At 34.4% G+C, this 19671-nt stretch overlaps 1 protein-coding gene across 1 annotated transcript in view; it reads right to left on the bottom strand.

The window, feature by feature from the left end:
• LOC145245789 (uncharacterized) overlaps positions 1-19671 on the bottom strand; it is a 49453-nt gene that overhangs the window by 11638 nt on the left and 18144 nt on the right. The window contains exons 3-6 of the mRNA XM_080107431.1: positions 18958-19110; positions 15785-15912; positions 6336-6491; positions 2425-2539 (exon numbers count right to left, since the gene is read on the bottom strand). Of these exons, the coding sequence (XP_079963557.1) occupies positions 2425-2539; positions 6336-6491; positions 15785-15912; positions 18958-19110 (552 nt within the window). The remainder of the gene's footprint in view (positions 1-2424; positions 2540-6335; positions 6492-15784; positions 15913-18957; positions 19111-19671) is intronic.

The raw sequence follows: 19671 nt of genomic DNA, 5'->3' as shown, positions 1-19671 counted from the left end.
ATGGTGTTTTTTTTTTGTTTTGTTTTTTTTTACACAGTGATCACCACTTATCAAGGCCCGGAAGCCACTCAGGGATAAGGGTTATTGCAAGTACCCTACGCTAGTGTGGAGATTTGATGAAGTGTTTAATTAAGGGGGCGGTTCATTAGGAATTTGTTAACATTGGACTTAATGACATCCAAGTTGTAGTCCGGTGGGAAGCAGGCAGACGGAACAGAGTTCCACAGGCGTGCAGTTCTAAGAAAGAAGCTTTGTTCATGGAATCCGCGTTTTGATTTAGGCACAGATATAGAGTGGGGGAAATTTTTCACAGTGGATTCAGCTAGACGGGTGTTTTTCGTGAAAGATTGGCGAGGGGGGACCAGAGATTGGAGTTCAGACGAGCACCTGCCATGGAAATAATGATAAAATGTTTTGTTTGGTTTGGTTATATTGTAGAGGAAAATTGTTATTTTTGTTTTTGGCTTTGCAGAACATGATTGAGTTTTCCAAAAGGAAAAGAAAAATACAACAACATTAACGTTTGGCGCATTTTAGGTCAGGAAGCCAATATCTTCAGACAGCTTGATTTGGTAACACCAGGTAACTAGGAGTGACTCCACACTCTTAAAGCTCTCAAGTTGAGGGATTATCACAGTGTAGATCTAATTTTCTTTCCTTCATTTATTTTCTACCTCTTATTGTTACTTCAACTGGGGGAATGTTCCACCCTTACCCCTACCCGACAAAATCATCATCACATGAACAAATGCACCTTTATTTAATCGTTGCCAAACTATAAGATATGTCTCTCGAGAGTTAATCAATCACTGTCCAGTCACCTTAAATGACATGCACCAGTTATGAAAGCCAGATGGCTCAATTCCAATCCACATGACGCCAACATCCCTTAAAAATCCTGAAACAGAAAAATAATTCTTTTCACTAGAATTTCGCATTTTTGTTTATCAATTTGTAAGTTTTTAATTTTTTTTCTTTTTCAGAAAAGCCAGATTTGCATTAACCCTTTCAATCTGATAATATTGTCACACGGGATACAGTTTTATGTCATACGTAGAATAGGTGGGTCTTCAGTAATTGACAGGACTTATAAACAGGATATGCCGATAAAGAGGTAGTAAGGTGAAATAGAGGTGACCATCTTGCTAAAGGATGTGCAAAACAGTTTAGTGTCATGAAAATTCTATTTAACTTACTCTGACAGGTGCTATCATTCCATGTCAGGGTGAGCCTGGGAGTACTGGTAACTGAGCGGATACCTCCACATTCCACAAAGGTCCCAAATTGGGACACCACCACTGGATGCAGTTTAATTTTTATTTGTACAAACGGCTTGCAGGATAAGCGCTGGCAAACGGTTGTTCTACATACGAGACACCAGTAATTTATGTGCAATATTTGAGGGCCTTGGCAGTTGTTTTGCACCCCCCCCTTTCAATCAGAATGAGGTCCCACCCACTGGATCGACTGCTTGATGAGATGTTAGCGTTGATGACATGAACTTTTTGCGGTTCATATCCAAAACAAGTTAATTACACCGACATGACTTGTACTTGCTGTTAACTCTTCATTTATTGTTCTAGATATCTAATGACGTTACAGATCCATTGATTTGCCTTTTTAACTGTTGCTTCACAGCATTCTTCTAGTGCAAGTGTAGACTGATTGTTGTGAACCATTTTCTTTTCTCGACGTCTTACTCAAAATTAATATTAAAGAAATCTTCAAACTGTGCAAACATATTGTAGAATTTCGGGGGGGGGGGGGTATTGCTCGTTGCGTGTATATCTCATTACGTGTGTCTCTTTGTCTATGTATGTAATCGTAATACATCTAGTGTGTGTGTGTGTGTGCATATATATACGCAATAAAGTTCACCCTACCCTTTTTTCTGTTATCTTGGTATTCGTAGTTCATAGCTGCAAAAGGGAAATGCATGCACAAAATAATGTCGGAGGGTTCCTTTAATTAATTAATGCTTAGTTTATTTCTTTCTCAGTCTTAGCGGTTCAACATTCTTTCTTGTCGACCGTTCTTAACTCTTTTTTGGGTTTCTTTGTCCTACACATTTTTGCGCCAATCTTCACGTATCTGTTCCGCCCAAAATCGGAAACCAGACTGACTTGCACGCGAGTGAAAAGATATCTTCCTTTCTTTCATGCTCTCCCTCCTTCCTTGTTTCTTTCCATGTTATCTTTCCCACAAACCCGAATGACCTATTTCAAGTGCTATCATCGACCTCAGCTACAGAGTTTAACATACGTCAGCCTTAACCCTCGACTCTTTTTGTACTAACCAACATTCACAGGAAAATCACAATTTTCAACATGCAGGTGTAACCCGGGATAGATTACATATCAATGTTTAAAGTTACTCACTTCGAGTTTTAATAAAAATAATGATGATTATTATAAAGTAACCTACCTGCATTCATATCCGAAAGAATGCAATCTGAAATGGCTGATGTGGAATTTGCTAGCATCATCAGTGTATAGTTTGCAGCGTAACCGACCCGTAATTCATCACCGATATGAATCATCTAAACCGAATTGCATAAATACAAATTAGCATGATTTATGAAGTTTAAAATACGATTGGTGCTTTTATATTATAAAAATGAAAAAATTATTGAATTTCAAGTGAAATGAATGGTACCTACGTAATTGTCAGGTCTCAAACAGTAACATATCCAAAAATTACAAAATACGATACAGTAGAAAAATAATTATTAATGAAAAAAGAAATTCATGAAAGGAAGTGAAATCACTATATTACACTTAGTAAAAAAAAAAAAAAAAAGTTGACAGGGGAGATAATTAAGTTCTGTTGCTTACGTCAGGTAACTTAATTCAAAATGTTGGACAAAATTTATTACCCATATAAACTTTATCAATAAAAAGGTTTTCATTAACCTTATTAAAATTATTTTCATTAATAACTATTTTTCTCCCTTATCGTTTTTCTTAATTTTTTGAATTTGCGACATGATAATTATGTAGATACCGATTTGTTTTACTTGAAATTCAATATTTTTTGTCTGTATAATATAGAAGCACCATACAATTCAATTAATTATTAATTTATTGGTGCTTGTGCATTATAATTGGATATCTGAAAAAAAAATTTTTTTAAATGCATTTTAAGTAAAAACATGATTACATAATTATTTTTTATGAAGAAATTAAGAAAAAATATTCCAAAAGTCATCAAGTAAAAAATCTACTAGAACTACTTTTTACAAAAAAACACATTGTTATAATCGATCCACCATTTTCTAATTTGAAATGACAAAAGTTAACTAAAAACAAGAGAGATAAGTCAGTTTGTCATAAGAATTGGTTGCAATAGACTAAATCGATAAAACTGCATTATTCGATAAATTGTACTTTTTTTTTATAATTATTTTTCTACTCAATACAGCATAATTCATGTTGACAAACCAGGTCCTGTTAGATCACCAAAGTTAAGCAACGTTGAGCTTGGTCAGTACTAAAATGGGTAACCATTTGAGAATTCTGGGTTTGTATTACTGTACACATAGATTCGAAAAAGTTGTCAAAAAACAAATATAGAACAAATAAATGTTATCAAAGGCAAGATAAGTTACTTTTCTACCTAACTGGATATAATTCACGTGTTTTTATTCAGTGTAACATGTTTATTCAGCTCGAAAAACATGCAATGTTTACCGATGTATTGGAAAATTCAAAATGGCAGCCGACTGTCTCTCGGAGAGGGTACGTTTGGGAAAAGGTATTATAAATAATAAACTAGACAAAATACTGTTAGAAATTCGCTCAATATATGTTACCGTGACATAAGTTGACATGTATTCGGTTGTTTTCTAACAGTATTTTGTCTAGTTTATTATTTATAATACCTTTTCCCAAACGTACCCTCTCCGAGAGACAGTCGGCTGCCATTTTGAATTTTCCAATACATCGGTAAACATTGCATGTTTTTCGAGCTGAATAAACATGTTACACTGAATAAAAACACGTGAATTATATCCAGTTAGGTAGAAAAGTAACTTATCTTGCCTTTGATAACATTTATTTGTTCTATATTTGTTTTTTGACAACTTTTTCGAATCTATGTGTACAGTAATACAAACCCAGAATTCTGCTGTATGTACTCTCTGTTAATCTCGGTATTGTTTCCAGTCGTCCTGGACTTCTCCTTGCCACTGGACTCAAGCAGCGATGATTCAGGAGAGGTGTCGTAGGTGCTTGTGCAACTCTTGCCTCACAATTACACGTGCAGCTACCCTTACAAGGGGTATCTACCCTCTCTTGAGACTGGACAGAGGCATCGATATTTTTCTACCCGATTGTTTTCGTAACATAAAAATTGTTACTAATTTCGACATCACACGTAATTACATCACAGCATTTTTATTTAAAATGCATTTTCTTGATATCCAATTAGAATACACTAGCATCAATTTATTTAAAATAGTTAATTCGAAAGAAAACTGTAATGAATAAATTTAAGTTTCAAAATCGTATTAACAAAAATAGTTGGTAAAAAAAAAATATATAATTGCCAGCAGACACTGTATCCCTGCCTCTTGGCTTCTTATTTATAAATTAAAGAGTTTTTAAAAAAATAAGTAAAAGAACTCAGAAGTAATTATATGTTTTAAATTACAACATTTCTGATTAATTTTGTTGAAATATATTTTTTTTCATGTATTTCTTCATTGAAGTATCTTTTCTTACACTAAATTATTAAGAGGAGTCATCTGTTAAAAATGTAAACCTTTTTTTTAAATAAATTATTAAAAAGAGTTCTTTTCAAAAATGTGAAACTTTTCTTACAATAAATTATTAAAAAGAGTTATCTTTTCAAAAATGTAAAAATTTTCTTACATTAAATTATTAAGAAGAGTTATCTTTTCAAAAATGTAAAATTCTTCTTACATTAAATTATTAAAAAGTTATCTTTTCAAAAATGTAAATCTTTTTTTACAATAAATTATTAAGAGTTATCTTTTCAAAAATGTAAAATTTTTCTTACATTAAATTATTAAGAAGAGTTATCTTAAAAAATGTAAATCTTTTTTTACAATAAATCATTGAGAAGTTTTTTCTTTAAAAATGTAAACCTTTTTTAATGCTAAATTATAAAGAAGACTAATCTTTTCTAAAATGTAAAAGTTTTTTTTACAATAAATTATTAAAAGTTATCTTTTCAAAAATGTAAATCTTTTCTTACAATAAATTATTAAGGAGTTATTTTTTCGTCTCTACCAAACTCCTCTGTCAATTTTTGGTCTACAGACTTGAAACTTGATATATAGAGGATTTGGATGTGTGAAACAAATCTGATTTGGTTTTTAGATGGTAAAAATAATTACTAGGGCTATGACAAGAGAATATTCTTTTCATTATTTTGATGCTCGAGTATATATCAGTTTATATCTTATATGTTTTTAGATAGAGTGATGTGGTTCTCAATTGATTAACTGTGTCTAACTGTATCAGATATATACTCGAGAGTCAAAACAATGATAAGAATATTCTCTAATAATTACTAAGGGATCAAAATTGAAAAACATTGGAATGTGGCATCTCTTATAATTTCAAAATTTGGAATTTGTGAAAGTTTAGAATATGAAAGAAAGAGAAAAACAAAAGTTTAGGAAACTAATTATTAAAAAAAAATAAAAATAAAGAAAAAGAGGAAAGAAGTAAAAGGAGAACAAGAAAATAGAGGAAAAAGAAAAAGGGAAAATGAAAGAAAAACACAAGGGAAAAGAAAAAAGAAAAAGAAAAGAGAAAAAGTAAATAAAAAAACGAAATATCATTTTTTTCTGATACTAAAATGAAATAACACTACTATATTCTGATGCTATAAAGTTGAAAAAAGAAAAAGAGAAATAAGAAAGATAAAAGAAAAAGAGAAATAAGAAAGATAAAAGAAAAAGAGAAATAAGAAAGATAAAAGATAAAGAGAAATAAGAAAGATAAAGAAAGATAAAGAGAAATAAGAAAGATAAAGAGAAATAAGAAAGATAAAGAATGAAAAATAAAGAATGAAAAATAAAGAATGAAAGAAAGATAAGAAATAAAGAAAGATAAAGAATGAAAGATAAAGATAATGGAAGATAATGAAAGAAAAAGAAAATGAAATTAAGATAAATAAAGAAAGATCAATAAAGATAATGAAAGAAAGATTAAGAAAGAAAGAAAAATAAAGGAAAAAAGAAAAATAAACAAATAAAGCAAAATAAACAAATAAAAGACGGTGAATGAGGAGAATAAAGGAAGGAATGATGGCTCCTTTTACTTGCAAAAAAAAAAATAAATAAAAGCAATGTTTGTTTTACATACCCGGGTTGCAACAAAATATATCTTATCTTCACACTGGAAGGAAACCAAGTTTTGTCGATTATCAGATGAGCAGGCAGAACGGACGTACATCATCCAGTTACACTGTGTCTCATCAGTCATATCTAAAGTGACAGCATCCTTATCACTGTGGAACACCTGAATAATAAACACACGCAAACGAAAAAATCATTTACAAAATAAGAAAATACAAGCAATAGATAAAGCAAAAAAAAAAAGAAAACGATTTAAATTGCTTAATCTATTTTACAGCAGAGCAAATATCTTGACTGCCATATATTATTATTCTCTTTCTTTAGTATTCTCGGAATATAAATTTCATGACAACAATTTTTTCCCCCAATTCCCAGTCTCAAAAGTCAACTCACTTCTGCCAAAAAAGGATGACTTTTCTTTGATCAGCAGACTTTTTACTGAAACTGTCTGCCTTTCATATGCATATTAGATGCCCTGAAGTCTTGTTTCCCCATGAGAACCCCAGCCTTTAAGTAAATACAGCAGCCATTGTTTTCCTCATTCTCCTTGCTTAATGTGAACACTGCATGCTGTACAATAAAAATCAGGTTTATATTCATTTTTAATCACATTGACGTAATTTAATGTTGAAATCTATGGCGTGCAATCTCCCCCCCCACATTCCCCAACCAGCATCCATTACAGGGTGCATCCAATAAAGTGTCAATTTTAAAATTTCAATGTTCATAAATCACATCACACACTGAATAAGGATATGTTTATGAGAAAAATATGCTTTTTCAATTGAATTTTACTCTTTATTTATACCAATCCTTTTCTTTATAAAACTCAATGCATGTTAAATGTAACTACAGAGTATATGATCATGCCCATTTATTTTTCATTTTATTTTATTTTTAAAATTAAAAAGTTCCTACTTTTGTGAAGAGTCAGTGCAGGAAACATTCGAACTTGACATAATTACATAATTATTTCTGTGCTACGAAACAGATACTGTCAAGAGCGGACATTTTGACACATTGAAAGAAATAAATGGTAAGAAGAATAACATTTTGAAATGTATATATATATATATATATATATATATATATATATATATATAAGCCACCATTCACCTGTGTATAGACTATTATTGCCACATCTAGTCTGGTGTACTAACCACTAGCCTCTATGTTAGCCAGGGGTAAAAAAAATAATCTCTAACCTAATAGGTCCCACACTGTTTGCCAAGCTCCAGCTCCGGTCATATTTTCAAAATTCCATCCTTTTACTGTAAAGAGCGTGTAGATGCTGACTTTCTATTCTGATAGCTTTTTGATTTGGACTGTTTGTTTTTGGAATTCCCTCCCTATTTCCCGACCATACCAACATGGAAAAATTTAAAGGTAATGTGAAGAAACATCTTGTTGTTCAACTTCCCATCTGAGACTGACCTGTATATATCTGACTCCTATTGGAATAGCTCCTTATACTATCACCAGAAAAAACAACAAGCATACATAGCTGCTCATTCCTGAATTGTCTCAGTCGATTTTCAACTTTTATTTATGTTAAAATCAAATAGTTTATTTATGTTATATCCGTGTTTAAATATAATAAAAATATTTTCCTTTCTCTAATATGTCACTGTATTTACAATTTAGTTGAAAGGAGAGAGGTGGGGTATAATCAAGATTTGTGCCAGGCATCATTAACCTTATGCATGCGACTGGTCAAAACCAACAGCTATTGTGAATGATTCCTTGTTTATAAATAATTAAAACACAAGTTACATTTTTTAACCAAAGCCGAGAATGGGGACAAAGATTCATACCTTTCTCAATGGTATTAAGTGCATAATTAAACATAATATAAATCTTAAATTCTTCAAAGTTTTGTTAATTTCTTTTGTTGAGGTTGAGAAGGGAGCTAACCACACACTGCAAACAAGCCAATGTTCTCTAATACTCTCCCAGTTTTACTTGTTGAATTTGCTACCTTGGCTTAAAGTATGGCATCAGAAGCAACTGTTTTAGGTCTACCTGACCTTGTTTGATAGTTGAGGTTCTTTCAACCCAAGCCAAATTTCTTAAACCGTCTAGTTACAATGTTTCATAATTTTTGAGATGAGAATTAATAATTTGTATTATTCAAACTAATGATGGGACAATAACAATCTACTCTGTCACTGTAAATTAAACAAACGCTTCAGTTCAAAATTCCAGACAGATTCCAGAGTTTGACAAGATGCTCCTGAAAAAAGTTAGAGATTACATTGGCTGTAATTTTGTGAGAATAACACCTAAGCTGTTCAAATAATGAAATTATTATGAGAATAACACCCAAGATGAGAACAGTTGTTCAAATAATCTGAATACATTGAGTTCCTATTTACAATGCCTCCCCACGGGACAGAGTTAGACACCACGGTCGTTTTTTAACGTGGAGAAAAGGAACAAAAATTAAAAATTGCCTCAGTCATGAAGGATTTCTCCTCCACTGACAGAGAACAAGAAATTGAAGTGTAGCATCTGAAGAACAGATACTACACTTTGATCTTGGTCCGAATACATTGAGCTACTGTGATCAATCATATCTGCACACAACAATTGTTTCTCGTCGCTTCTGCAGCATTTTACCCTAGTCGAAACTCGTAAAATGGAAGTTCCTGAATCACACAATACATCTCATCTCTGCAACTTTCAGATCACATACGGCATTAAACAATGCACAAGTCAGTTCACCAAGGAGCATAATACTACTAACCCAAACAAGTGGATTCAGCTAGATGAGTGTTTTTTTTCGCCAATCTTTCACAAAAAACACCTGTCTAGCTGAATCCACTGTGAAAAATTTCCTCCACTCTTTATCTGTGCCTAAATCAAAACGTGGATTCCATGAACAAAGCTTCTTTCTTAGAACTGCACGCCTGTGGAACTCTGTTCCGCCTGCCTGCTTCCCATCTGACTACAACTTGGATGTCTTCAAGTCCAACGTTAACAAATTCCTAATGAACCGCCCCCTTAAGTAAACACTTCATCAAATCTCCACACTAACGTAATGTACTTGCAATAACCCTTATCCCTGAGTGGCTTCCGGACCTTGATAAGTGGTGATCACTGTAAAAAAAAAAAAAAAAAAAAGTATCTTCCATAGCTTTAACTGCTCCAGTCATGTGATATGATTGCTGCAAAATAGCAGGTATGCAAATATTGCAGCACATATTTCATTTTCTTCTTGTAGATCAAATTTAAGTGGAGCTTGCCACATGAACCTGCAATTTCTGCTAAAATTAGGATTAATGATGTATGTATTTTTAACTAGCAAGGCCACCTGGTATTGCCCAGAGGAAAAGTTTAACATAACTTTTATTCCTTTATCCCACGCCCCTCGTTTTCCCTACTCCCTCTCTCCACTTCTCCACCCAGCCTATTTCTCTATCTGGACACACACAAACACAACTAGAGTTGTCATAAGGGAAATAAGTCTGAAAAAAAAAAATAATAATAAAATCAGAGTTTCTTCCCTTTACATCATAACATTAAAAATCGTATTTACTTCTTGATAACATTAAATGATATAAATAATCATGTGACTCCTAAAGAATGAACGTTTTGTTTTTCTAAATTTTAGATATAATTTGTCTGAGGTTATGCTGATTTAAAAAATAAAAATACCAACTTTATAGGGGTTTCTTGAACATTTTTCAAATTTTAGCAAGGCATACAATTTGCCCTTTATTTTTAAATATTCTTTGTTATTTTTTAGCATATATTTTTTCATCTTATTAGGTTGACAAGAAAGGTCTTGCGATTTTTAACTTTTAAATTCAGATTAACATATCTCTATCCAAATAAAAATTTATTGATAAGCACCATCAGAATCAACACACTTTTGCCAACGCAAAACAAGCGTATTTATGTCAGTAACGGAAAACATGCAAGAGCATTCTGGTGGCAATGAAGTCACTGAAGACATTTTTAATATAACTTAGGTTTTTCAGGCATTTCTCATGCAGAAAGTTGTCGAGGTGCTTGAAAATGTAGTAGTCGGTAGGTGAGTATGATAGTGAGGCAGATTTTCGTAGCCCAATTCATTCAACTTCTGCAGAGTCGGTTTAGCAACTTGTGATCAGGCATTGTCGTAGAGGAAAATTAGGCCTTTTTTGTTGACTAATTGATGATGCATGGCCGACCCCGCGTGAATAATGCACTATGAGAAAGAGAGGTCAAATAAGTGAGAGAGAAGAAGACACTCTCACCGAAGTAACCCGAAGAATGGTTGCAAAAAGAAAATTAAATAAGGATAGAGAGAAATATGTGCAAACTATACCGATCCTTATAGAGAAAGACAGAAACTAACAGTGCTGATATTATTCTGTTTTGGAAAAAAATTAAAAATGCCTCAGTCGAGAAGGATTTCTCCTTCACAGGAATGGAATTGAATATGTTGAGTGTAGTTTTGGAGCAGTTGTTACACTTGGACCCTGACCAAAATGGCACTGCTGGGACAAATTAAGGGACTGAAGGGTAGGATTGCCTCGGTTGGGCAGGGTGTTTTCTTTGCTGGATGAGAATAGTGCATGTTGGGTGTGACATCAGAGAGGATGGACCCCCTTGTTCCGAGTGAGAGAATGTTAATGGGACAAGTAAAGGTATGAAAAAGTTTGGATATCAGAGTTTAGTAAAAGTTGCACAGGAAAGTGTGACATTATGCAAGATAGGTTTGGAGAACATAGCTGTGGTGGAGACAGTTTCTTTGCACCAGAGTATTTAGGGAGAATGATATGCACCCTCCTTGGCTGGCACGTTCATGTTGTTTTTATATTTGGGACCGTTGTGAAGAAATTATGAGGTGCAAACGGAGATGTTTTGCAGATTTGCAGACGATAGTTGTGCAATAAACAAGAGTGTTCTGCAGGTTGGTAGGAGAGATGCAGTCCGTTGAGAAGGCTTTGAAATTGTAGAAGTACGAAATATCATTGGGAAATGTGCCTCGATGCCAAGAGATGTGCATGAGCTGAGGACGTGGGTTCTTTCCCTTCGTGTAAAGAATTGAATGGGAGAAGAAATAGGTTGAAAATTGCATGTGTCTAAAGAAAAGAAGGAGAAAACGAGTTTTATAATGTTTTTAGATAAAGATATTGCATTCTTGTTTTTTTTATATTTTTGTAAGTGAGCACTCCGTTTAATAATGTTTATGTGCCCAACACGTCGTTCAGATTTAAAACCAACTGTATTGATTATAATTTGAATTTTTGTATAGCAGATGAATGGATTGTCATTGAGCAAGTTGAAATAAATAAATAGAGGCGTAAATATAACTTGGCTGTGCCATGTTTGGTTGGAGTCATTTCAGTCACCAGAATACCACATTTACTCCGTTTCATTTTGTTGACTTCGGACAGTCACTTGAGGGTTAAGTGAGATTTTTTTTTTTAAATAGTTTGAAGGGATGACGGTAAACCTGGAGAGAAGTTGTTAGACCTACGGATGAACAGTCAACTAGTTATGCTGTAATACAGTGTTTGTAGAAAAAAATTTAAAAAACAGCAAGGTTATAGAGTTAATCATGCCAGAAATGAGTAAGAATCTCTGTTTGAGTCCGTATAAATTATGAGATGAAAGATCTTATTGCCATCGTTTGGCTTGATGCACTGAAAAATGTGTGTAGGTGGTGTGCCTGGAAACTTTTGTCGATCTCGTGGGAGAGAGAATTGCTGTGGTCATTAAGAATTCTGACTAAAAAGAAACAGTTTAGTTGAGGACTGACTAAATTTGGAAAAGAAGAGAAATATCAGAAAAATGGATACGTGGATATTTCTTTTACCCAATGAGGTGTGAAAAATCTCGAGATTGTTTTCTTTTTTTAAATAACGGATAGCTGGATAAGGTCAATAGTGAAAGAATTCCTTGGTGTTAAATCTAAGAATAAATCAGGTAACTACAAACCGCTGACAATAGCGCACTGAGCGATGCAGAGATGCTGGTGGGTGTCCTCTGCCGAGATCCAAATAGAACGCATGAGTTACAGTAAACAGAACAATTGGACATTGTTTTTTGTTGTTTTGTTTTTTTTTGTATCAGTTTTTTGTATGCTGATTAGACAATTAATCTAGGAATATATTGTTGATTTTCTTTTCTTAATTTGTTTTGCTTGGAGACCTCCTATGCTGGGGGACGTCGACATTCTGGGTACAGGGAAGGTGCTTATGTGTCATTCACAAGTAATTAACAAGAGAAAAAAGGGTCATATATGTGACAGGGACTGTGGATCTGACAACGTTGGATTGTCTTGCTTGTTGTGACTAGAAGCTATCAGTTTTCTAGGTGGTCCGTTTGACAGGAGTTCAAAGATATCCCATTGTTGGATGTAATAGTGATGAGGATGATGGTGATGATGATAAATAGAATAAATCTGTTTTCTTAACAGATAATCAAAATGATCCCCCCCCTCCCACAGGCTGGACCCAAGTTGGGATCATAAAATGAAGATTGTGAATCTGAAATTTGGCATTTATGTTTTATTTGAGGGGCCACAAGAAAATCAAGTCAAGTAGGTAAACTGTCGAGTGGTTTTAATTATTGGATTGACCGTGAAATCACTTTGGAAAGAGGGTTAACTATGATGACTGATTCACTTATCCTACCTTATACATATGGTCTTTGGGAAACCAATCCCACGAGTGATGGTAAAGGGTACAGAAAGAGAGACAGAGAGGGAGAGAGACAGACAGACAGATAGAGGCAGAGACGGAGAGAGAAAGAAAGACAAAGCCCCAAATAAAAAGGGGCCATAAACTAGAAGTTATAGAGATAATAAAAAAGCATGTTTTTAAGCCAGTTCAGAGAATTCATTGGTGAGGAGAGTCCATTGACAACCCGGCCATGTCATCCAATGGCCTGGCTAAAAAAAACTTCATCTAAACTATCATAATCCTGCACCTAGAAGTCAGTCTGATTTACCAAGCTTATAAAGGCTCCTAGCTCATGTCCTTACTGAGATTATCCCTGTAACAACGTTGAATAATTAATGTTGCTAAAAAGACTTTGTGATTTCTTTTGTTGTTTGCCTGGGGTTGTGAAATAAATTCTTCCCTAGACCTATGTTTCAAGGTGCAGCAGGAGACAGCGACGCACCTGCCTGTGAAAGAGGACCTCTTCCTCAATGTCGAAGATCAGATGATGAGCCAAAGGACCCTGGTGGTAAGGTTACCAACCAGATATCATGAGAGCAAAACTGCCACATGAACTTAGGGTTATGCACAAGTTGCGTGTTCAAGTAGAAAAGCAATAAGTTCCAGCAACCAGTGAGTGTTTGGCATAGATATTAAGGTCCTAACCACTAGATGAAGAAAAGATGAAGACAAAGATAAAAACTAGATGATCAAGCCACAACAAGGAGTTATGAATAAGTTTTCCCAGTTTAAAGACTTTTAATTTGCAAGGAGTTGGAGAGTTAAATGCTCTCAAAAGCTTTTGAAAAGTTTTGTAGAAGATTAAAAGTCGTTGGAAACTTGACGGGCCCAGACACAAAGTTATTGAATTTTATTTGACAAGTTTATTGAATTTTATTTTTAAAGATATAACCACAAGCCGTCAGGAGTGGGGTTACCTTTAAGGTGCAGCCCAACTCTGCTCCCGGCGACGCAGCCCATAAGGTTGTAGCATGACATTCTTTTGGTGCAACTCTGGCTTCAGAAAGTGTCTTGGAGCTTCGTCAATGTCTAACCACTTGTCATACAGAATCCACTTTTCATTGCAAGTCACAACCCAATCAAGAAACGGGTCATTCCTTTTGCGTAAAAGAAGGGAAGATGACACTTCATAACGGCGTTTCTTTTGGTTATCGTTCAATTTGTAAGACACCCATTTATCAAGCTTTTTTTGTCTTTCTAATCTCTCTCAAGTGGTTGGAAATCATTACGTCTTTCAGAAGCAAGCTCTCAAACAGTTGTACATGGATTGGCTTCAAATGAGGCTCTTAACTGATCATTGTCAACATCCAATGGCCGACCAATATACTCATCGTTTTCAAAACTCGTCACCGCCACAAAATTTCTTAAGTCACCATTGTGCTGTGCATTTAGTAGTGGATCCTGAGCCAAACAATTAATATTGTAAGCTGTTTCAGCAGCTTTTTGGCCTAGCTTGAATTGAAATAAGAAAATTGTGCAAATTTGCTATTTTTCCATCTTGTATTCAACGTTCTGAAAAAAAGACATATTGATTATAATTTAAACCCATTAGATAGAGCGAGAAACGCTCTTTAAAATGATATATAAAGTAAAGGTATTATAACAAAAACTTATTTGAAAATACATCATTTGAAATCAAAATTAACAATTCTGCAAGAACTTTCTTGTCAAGCTAACAGAAACAAAAATGAAAAGTAAAAAGACTTGCTGGCAACACAAGTTCAATACAGTAGAATTGAAACGAGTTTTATGGATGCAAAAACAGATATTAATTCTTAAACTTTGTTACTATCTTCGAAAAATTCATATTTTTCATATAGGTTTGAAGTTCATACCTCCTGAACTCTTTAACATAGAGATATAATATAAACATCACTGAGTTTTTATCCCAGATAATTGTATCAGATTTGAAAAAAAATTGTGTCAATCATGGTCTGACCTTTATTTAACTTAAAAAATTGTTTTCACCAAGTTTTCAGGACCATAGGTGATCAGCCTTCAATAGTGGAATCGTGATTATTTAGCATGCTCATGTAACCTTGCTCAAGTCCACTGTGCATGGGCTGCCATCAGGATATAATGCAGACCAAAGTGAGATCAACCCGATTAGAGTGAATTCTGTGACGACAATAGACTAAAGAGGGAGGCAGGCTCACGGTGTTCTGATGTCAGTTCTTGTTCAGACTTTTCATTATATTAAAAAATAAAAATATAGAAAAATCCATATGACGTACATACTTTTGACAAAATGAAAATATCATATTCCAAAAACCACGTAAATTGATTAAGTAGTTATATTTTTATATAAGAAAATCAAATTTAGTGAGTATTTAAAGAGAAACTGTCTTGCCCACTATGTCAAGAAACAAAGGGAGATAACTCAACAATAATTTAAACTTACTAGATTTATGTTATAATGTCTACGAATTCTCATTAATCACTTAAAAATGATTTTTTTTTATGAAAATAAAACTACTTGATCAATTTATATCATTTTTGGAATATGATATTTTTGTTTTGTTGCAAGTATGTACATCACAGATTTTTTTTTTTATCTTTGTTTATTAATATGGAGAAATTCTGGACAAGAACCTTGGTGTCTATCAAAGAAGATGAAAAACCAAACTCCATCATAGAACAGACTGCAAGTGTGAACTGTAATCAGATTTCACATGTTCTTCTTGCAGATTTTCTTTGATTTCTTTGTGCAAAAAAAAAAAAAAAAAAAAAATCACTGAAATATTGAAATACATATTTAAAAGTAGATTGACAGACTTACTTTTAAAATGAGAGAACTTGACTGAATTGGTGAATACGTGGCATCTGAAGGCAGGAAAGGAGCAATAACTGGACCAAATTTGGAGCGAGCAGGAAATACACGCTTGGCAAACACACCACGTTCAGCAACTAAAAACAAGAACATGCACATTTATAATAATGAGAGGCAAAATGCAAGATTTCATAAGTTTCAGACATATCACGTACAAAAAAAAAGATTTACCCTTTCTAATACTGTTACTGCTGAATAAAAGTATATTCATGTCATCCAATCAAAACCCTTGTTGCCATGGTGACTGACAACAGTTTATGGATTGATTTGACTCTCCTCCTATACTGATGCTTCAACTATCTAAAAGATTCAATGTGTAAACAAACAAGCAAGATTATCCGAGTTTAGTATAACATAAACTAGCCAAAATCGCATATTTTTGCTAGCATATTACCCCCCCTCCTGAAAAAAGGAGAAAGTAATTCCTGGGAGGATAGTATTATGACTAGAGAACTTATTTCTCATAAGCAAATGAAAAATAATAAAAATAAATAAGACCAACTGTTATAATTTTAGCATCCTCATCAGTAACATATTATAAACAGAAAAAATGCTTCTTAAAAGACTAGCTTGTGTTTCCGGCGTTGCCCAGGTGTTTGGAGGTGTGTGTCGAGCAAAAAAACTGGTAGTAAGCATATCACGAAGGAGGAAAAGAACATGACGTCTTTGCCGTTGGGTCCATCCCCAAACTGGAAGTAGTGAAGGTTTAAATTAAGACTAGTCAATCAAAAAGAGGGGATAACTTTTGAAAATATCAGCGAAAAAAGCGACCCCTCCTTGTAAAAAAGTGCCCAGTTGAGGGTGAAGGAATTAATGTTTTAGCCAATTTTTTGATATTTGTCGTCTGAAGGTTCAAACTTCAAAATTATATCAATCGCATGAAAATCTGTCGATTCTATAGAAAGTTTTACGCAGACATACAAATATACATACATACATACATACATACATTTAAATAGACAGGTGATATTTATATAATAGACTAGCAGGGGTATCTGATTTGTTTCTTTTATGTTTTTTTAATTTTTTTATTACATTTTCACCCCAAACAAGGCACATTACCACTCTGATGTAGAGGGCTGTTTGGAGGTGTGTGTGCTGTTAAATAAAAAAGAAACTGGGGTGGGGGTAAAAGTTGGTAGGATCGAACCCGAAACCCGGAGGCGAAGTTTGAAAATAAAATCGGCCAGCCAGAATGAGTTACTGAAAGATGTTTGAATTTATTTAAGTAAGAACCAAATCGACAGGTGCACGCACGGAAGTCGTCGAGTGTTACGACAACGACGACGGAATCAATAGTTATTCAGCAAATGAGGTCAATGACCAGGTTTGTTTGTTATAAGCGAAGTAAAAAAAGAAAACAACGTTAAAACTTAAGCGGGGGGGGGGGGAGTAATCAAAATATAAAAAAAAAACCCACAAAAAACTAACGTAAGGCAAACGAACGATGTTAAATGTAAAAATCGAAAAAACAAAAAAGAAAACAGAAAACCGAACACATGAAAAATGGCTTACATAAGCCTGTTTCGATATTAAAATTTAAAAAATCGGTGGGTACCCGGATGTTTTTGGGTGCGTGGTCGGGGGTGGATAAGTGAAGTAAAAAAAAAAAACAGAAAAACGAACGTTACGTGAAAAATGGCTTAAATAACACTGGTTCAATATTTAAATTTAAAAATCGAAAAAAAAAAGAAGACATCTCACACCACGATTCGAACTCAAAACGTTTAGATAACGAACCAACGCGCTAACCAACTGAGTTAACGCGACGTACATGAAATTTAGTCAGTTTTTCAACTATTTAAAGTAAATCAGGTCATGACATCATCTGATGCATGCGTAGAACCGGTCGTCGTTTTGATTCCTACATTATGCTATGGTCTCAACTTTCAAACATGGAGATGATATCTTCCTTGCTAACTTATCCAACTCTCCCCTCTAACTAACTTCACTCTAAAATCTACATGAATTTCTAATGTCACTGCTAATAATATCTCATAACACCACTCAGAGCATTGCCAGGACCGCTGCGAAGAAGGTAGGTTCTCACTACTGTGCTAGAAAGCTACTAACGCCCGGAAGTATCCTGTACCTTTATAAGGCCACCATTCGCCCATGTATGGAGTATTGTTGTCATATTTGGGCTGGTACATCTGCTACTAGTCTCTTGCTCCTAGACAAGGTTCAAAAGAGAGTCACCAACCTGATAGGTCCTGAACTGTCCTCTAAGCTTCAGCCTCTGTCCCATCGACAAAATGTAGCATTCATCGACAAAATGTAGCCTGTTCTACAAATACTTTAATGGTGAATGCTCTGATGAACTGCAGCACTTGTACCCCCCCTCGACATAAATACTCCCGACAAACCAAACAAGCAGCTAAGTCTCATCCCTTCACAGTAGAGATTCCTAGATGTAAGAGAGCCTTCTACCCCAGAATCGTTAGACTTTGGAATTCCCTTCCAGGTCCCTGCTTCCCCAACTGTACTGACATGCAGAAGTTCAAGTGTAACGTGAACCAACATCTTGCTGCCCAACTCCTCACATAGTACCCTGATAGTATGTCCCTGTAGCCCCCTACATCAGAGTGGTAATGTGCCTTGTTTGGGGTGAAAATGTAATAAAAAAATTAAAAAAACATAAAAGAAACAAATCAGCTGATCCATCTTTCTCACATATTTTGTTTATTCAGCAAACATTTCTGTTTGTTCTAAACATTCAACGTTAGCATTCCAGATACATTTCTACAATAAATATTTTTATCAGTAAAAAACCTAATTCGTCTCGATACATATATTTTAAAATTCTATTTTCCAAACGGCAACAATGATCATAATTATAATTGTTCAGGTTACTTTCTGTTGCCTCGGCAGTGCGCTATATAACAGGAGTAGGTGCTAGTGTGATTGCAAGAATGAGGAGTGGATGAGACAAGTTGATGGAACTTCTGTCATTGCTAACCACAGAGTGTTACCACTGCCAACCATAGGAAGAGTCTATAAGTGCATGGTGTCATGACAAACAAATATTACTACACTATAAAATTATTATTAACATTAATACAGTTTTGTCATCTACAGTAACATATCTTGATTAAATATAAAATCAATGAATTCATACAAACCTCTCTGTGGATGGGCACGTAGATTTGGTCGGATGACTAATCCCTTAGGGAGGGTGAGTTGTGCAATGGGAAGAACTACAGAATCAGGAACTGCATGAAGTGGACCATGTTCTGGACAATCATTTGGGTCACTACGACCACACTCGTGACACCCTGCAAAGAAAAGAAAAATGAGAATGAAGAGAGAACGATATTATCTTTAGCAAACTGAAAGAAAGATATTTTTTAAAAATAAAAATAAAAGAGATTTTCAAAGATTTTTTTTTTTACTGGTTCTCACCCCAAAACAAGATGTATGGATGTTAGCAGCTATTATTTGGGACCATATTTAGAGGAGATGAACAAAATGGTGGTTTAAACTTCTGCATGTCAATACAGTCAGACAAGTAGATAACAGAGAGGAAATTCCAAAGTCTAGCATTCCAATGGAAGAAACTATTAAAGTAGAGGGTTTTCCAGCATCTAGGGACCTCTAAAGTGAAGGGGTGTGATTTTGTTGCGAAACAGGTTTGTCGGGGGGAAGGGGGACGTCAACGGTGCACAAGTGCAATGAGTTCATCAGAACACGTTCCATTAAAATGCTTGTAAAACAAGCACAGGGATGCAAAATTGTGGTGAGGTGACATAGGTTGGGGCTTAGTTGACAACGTGGGACCTATTAGATTGTAGATTCTTCTTTGGACCCTGTTCAAGAGGAAGAATACTCCGTGCATG

This window comes from Euprymna scolopes, chromosome 23 (assembly GCF_053919585.1).
Source record: "Euprymna scolopes isolate OS-2025 chromosome 23, ASM5391958v1, whole genome shotgun sequence".
Taxonomy (NCBI): Eukaryota; Metazoa; Mollusca; class Cephalopoda; order Sepiida; family Sepiolidae; genus Euprymna; species Euprymna scolopes.
Note: the sequence above shows the minus strand (reverse complement) of the source record. Positions and strands in the feature narration are given on the sequence as shown.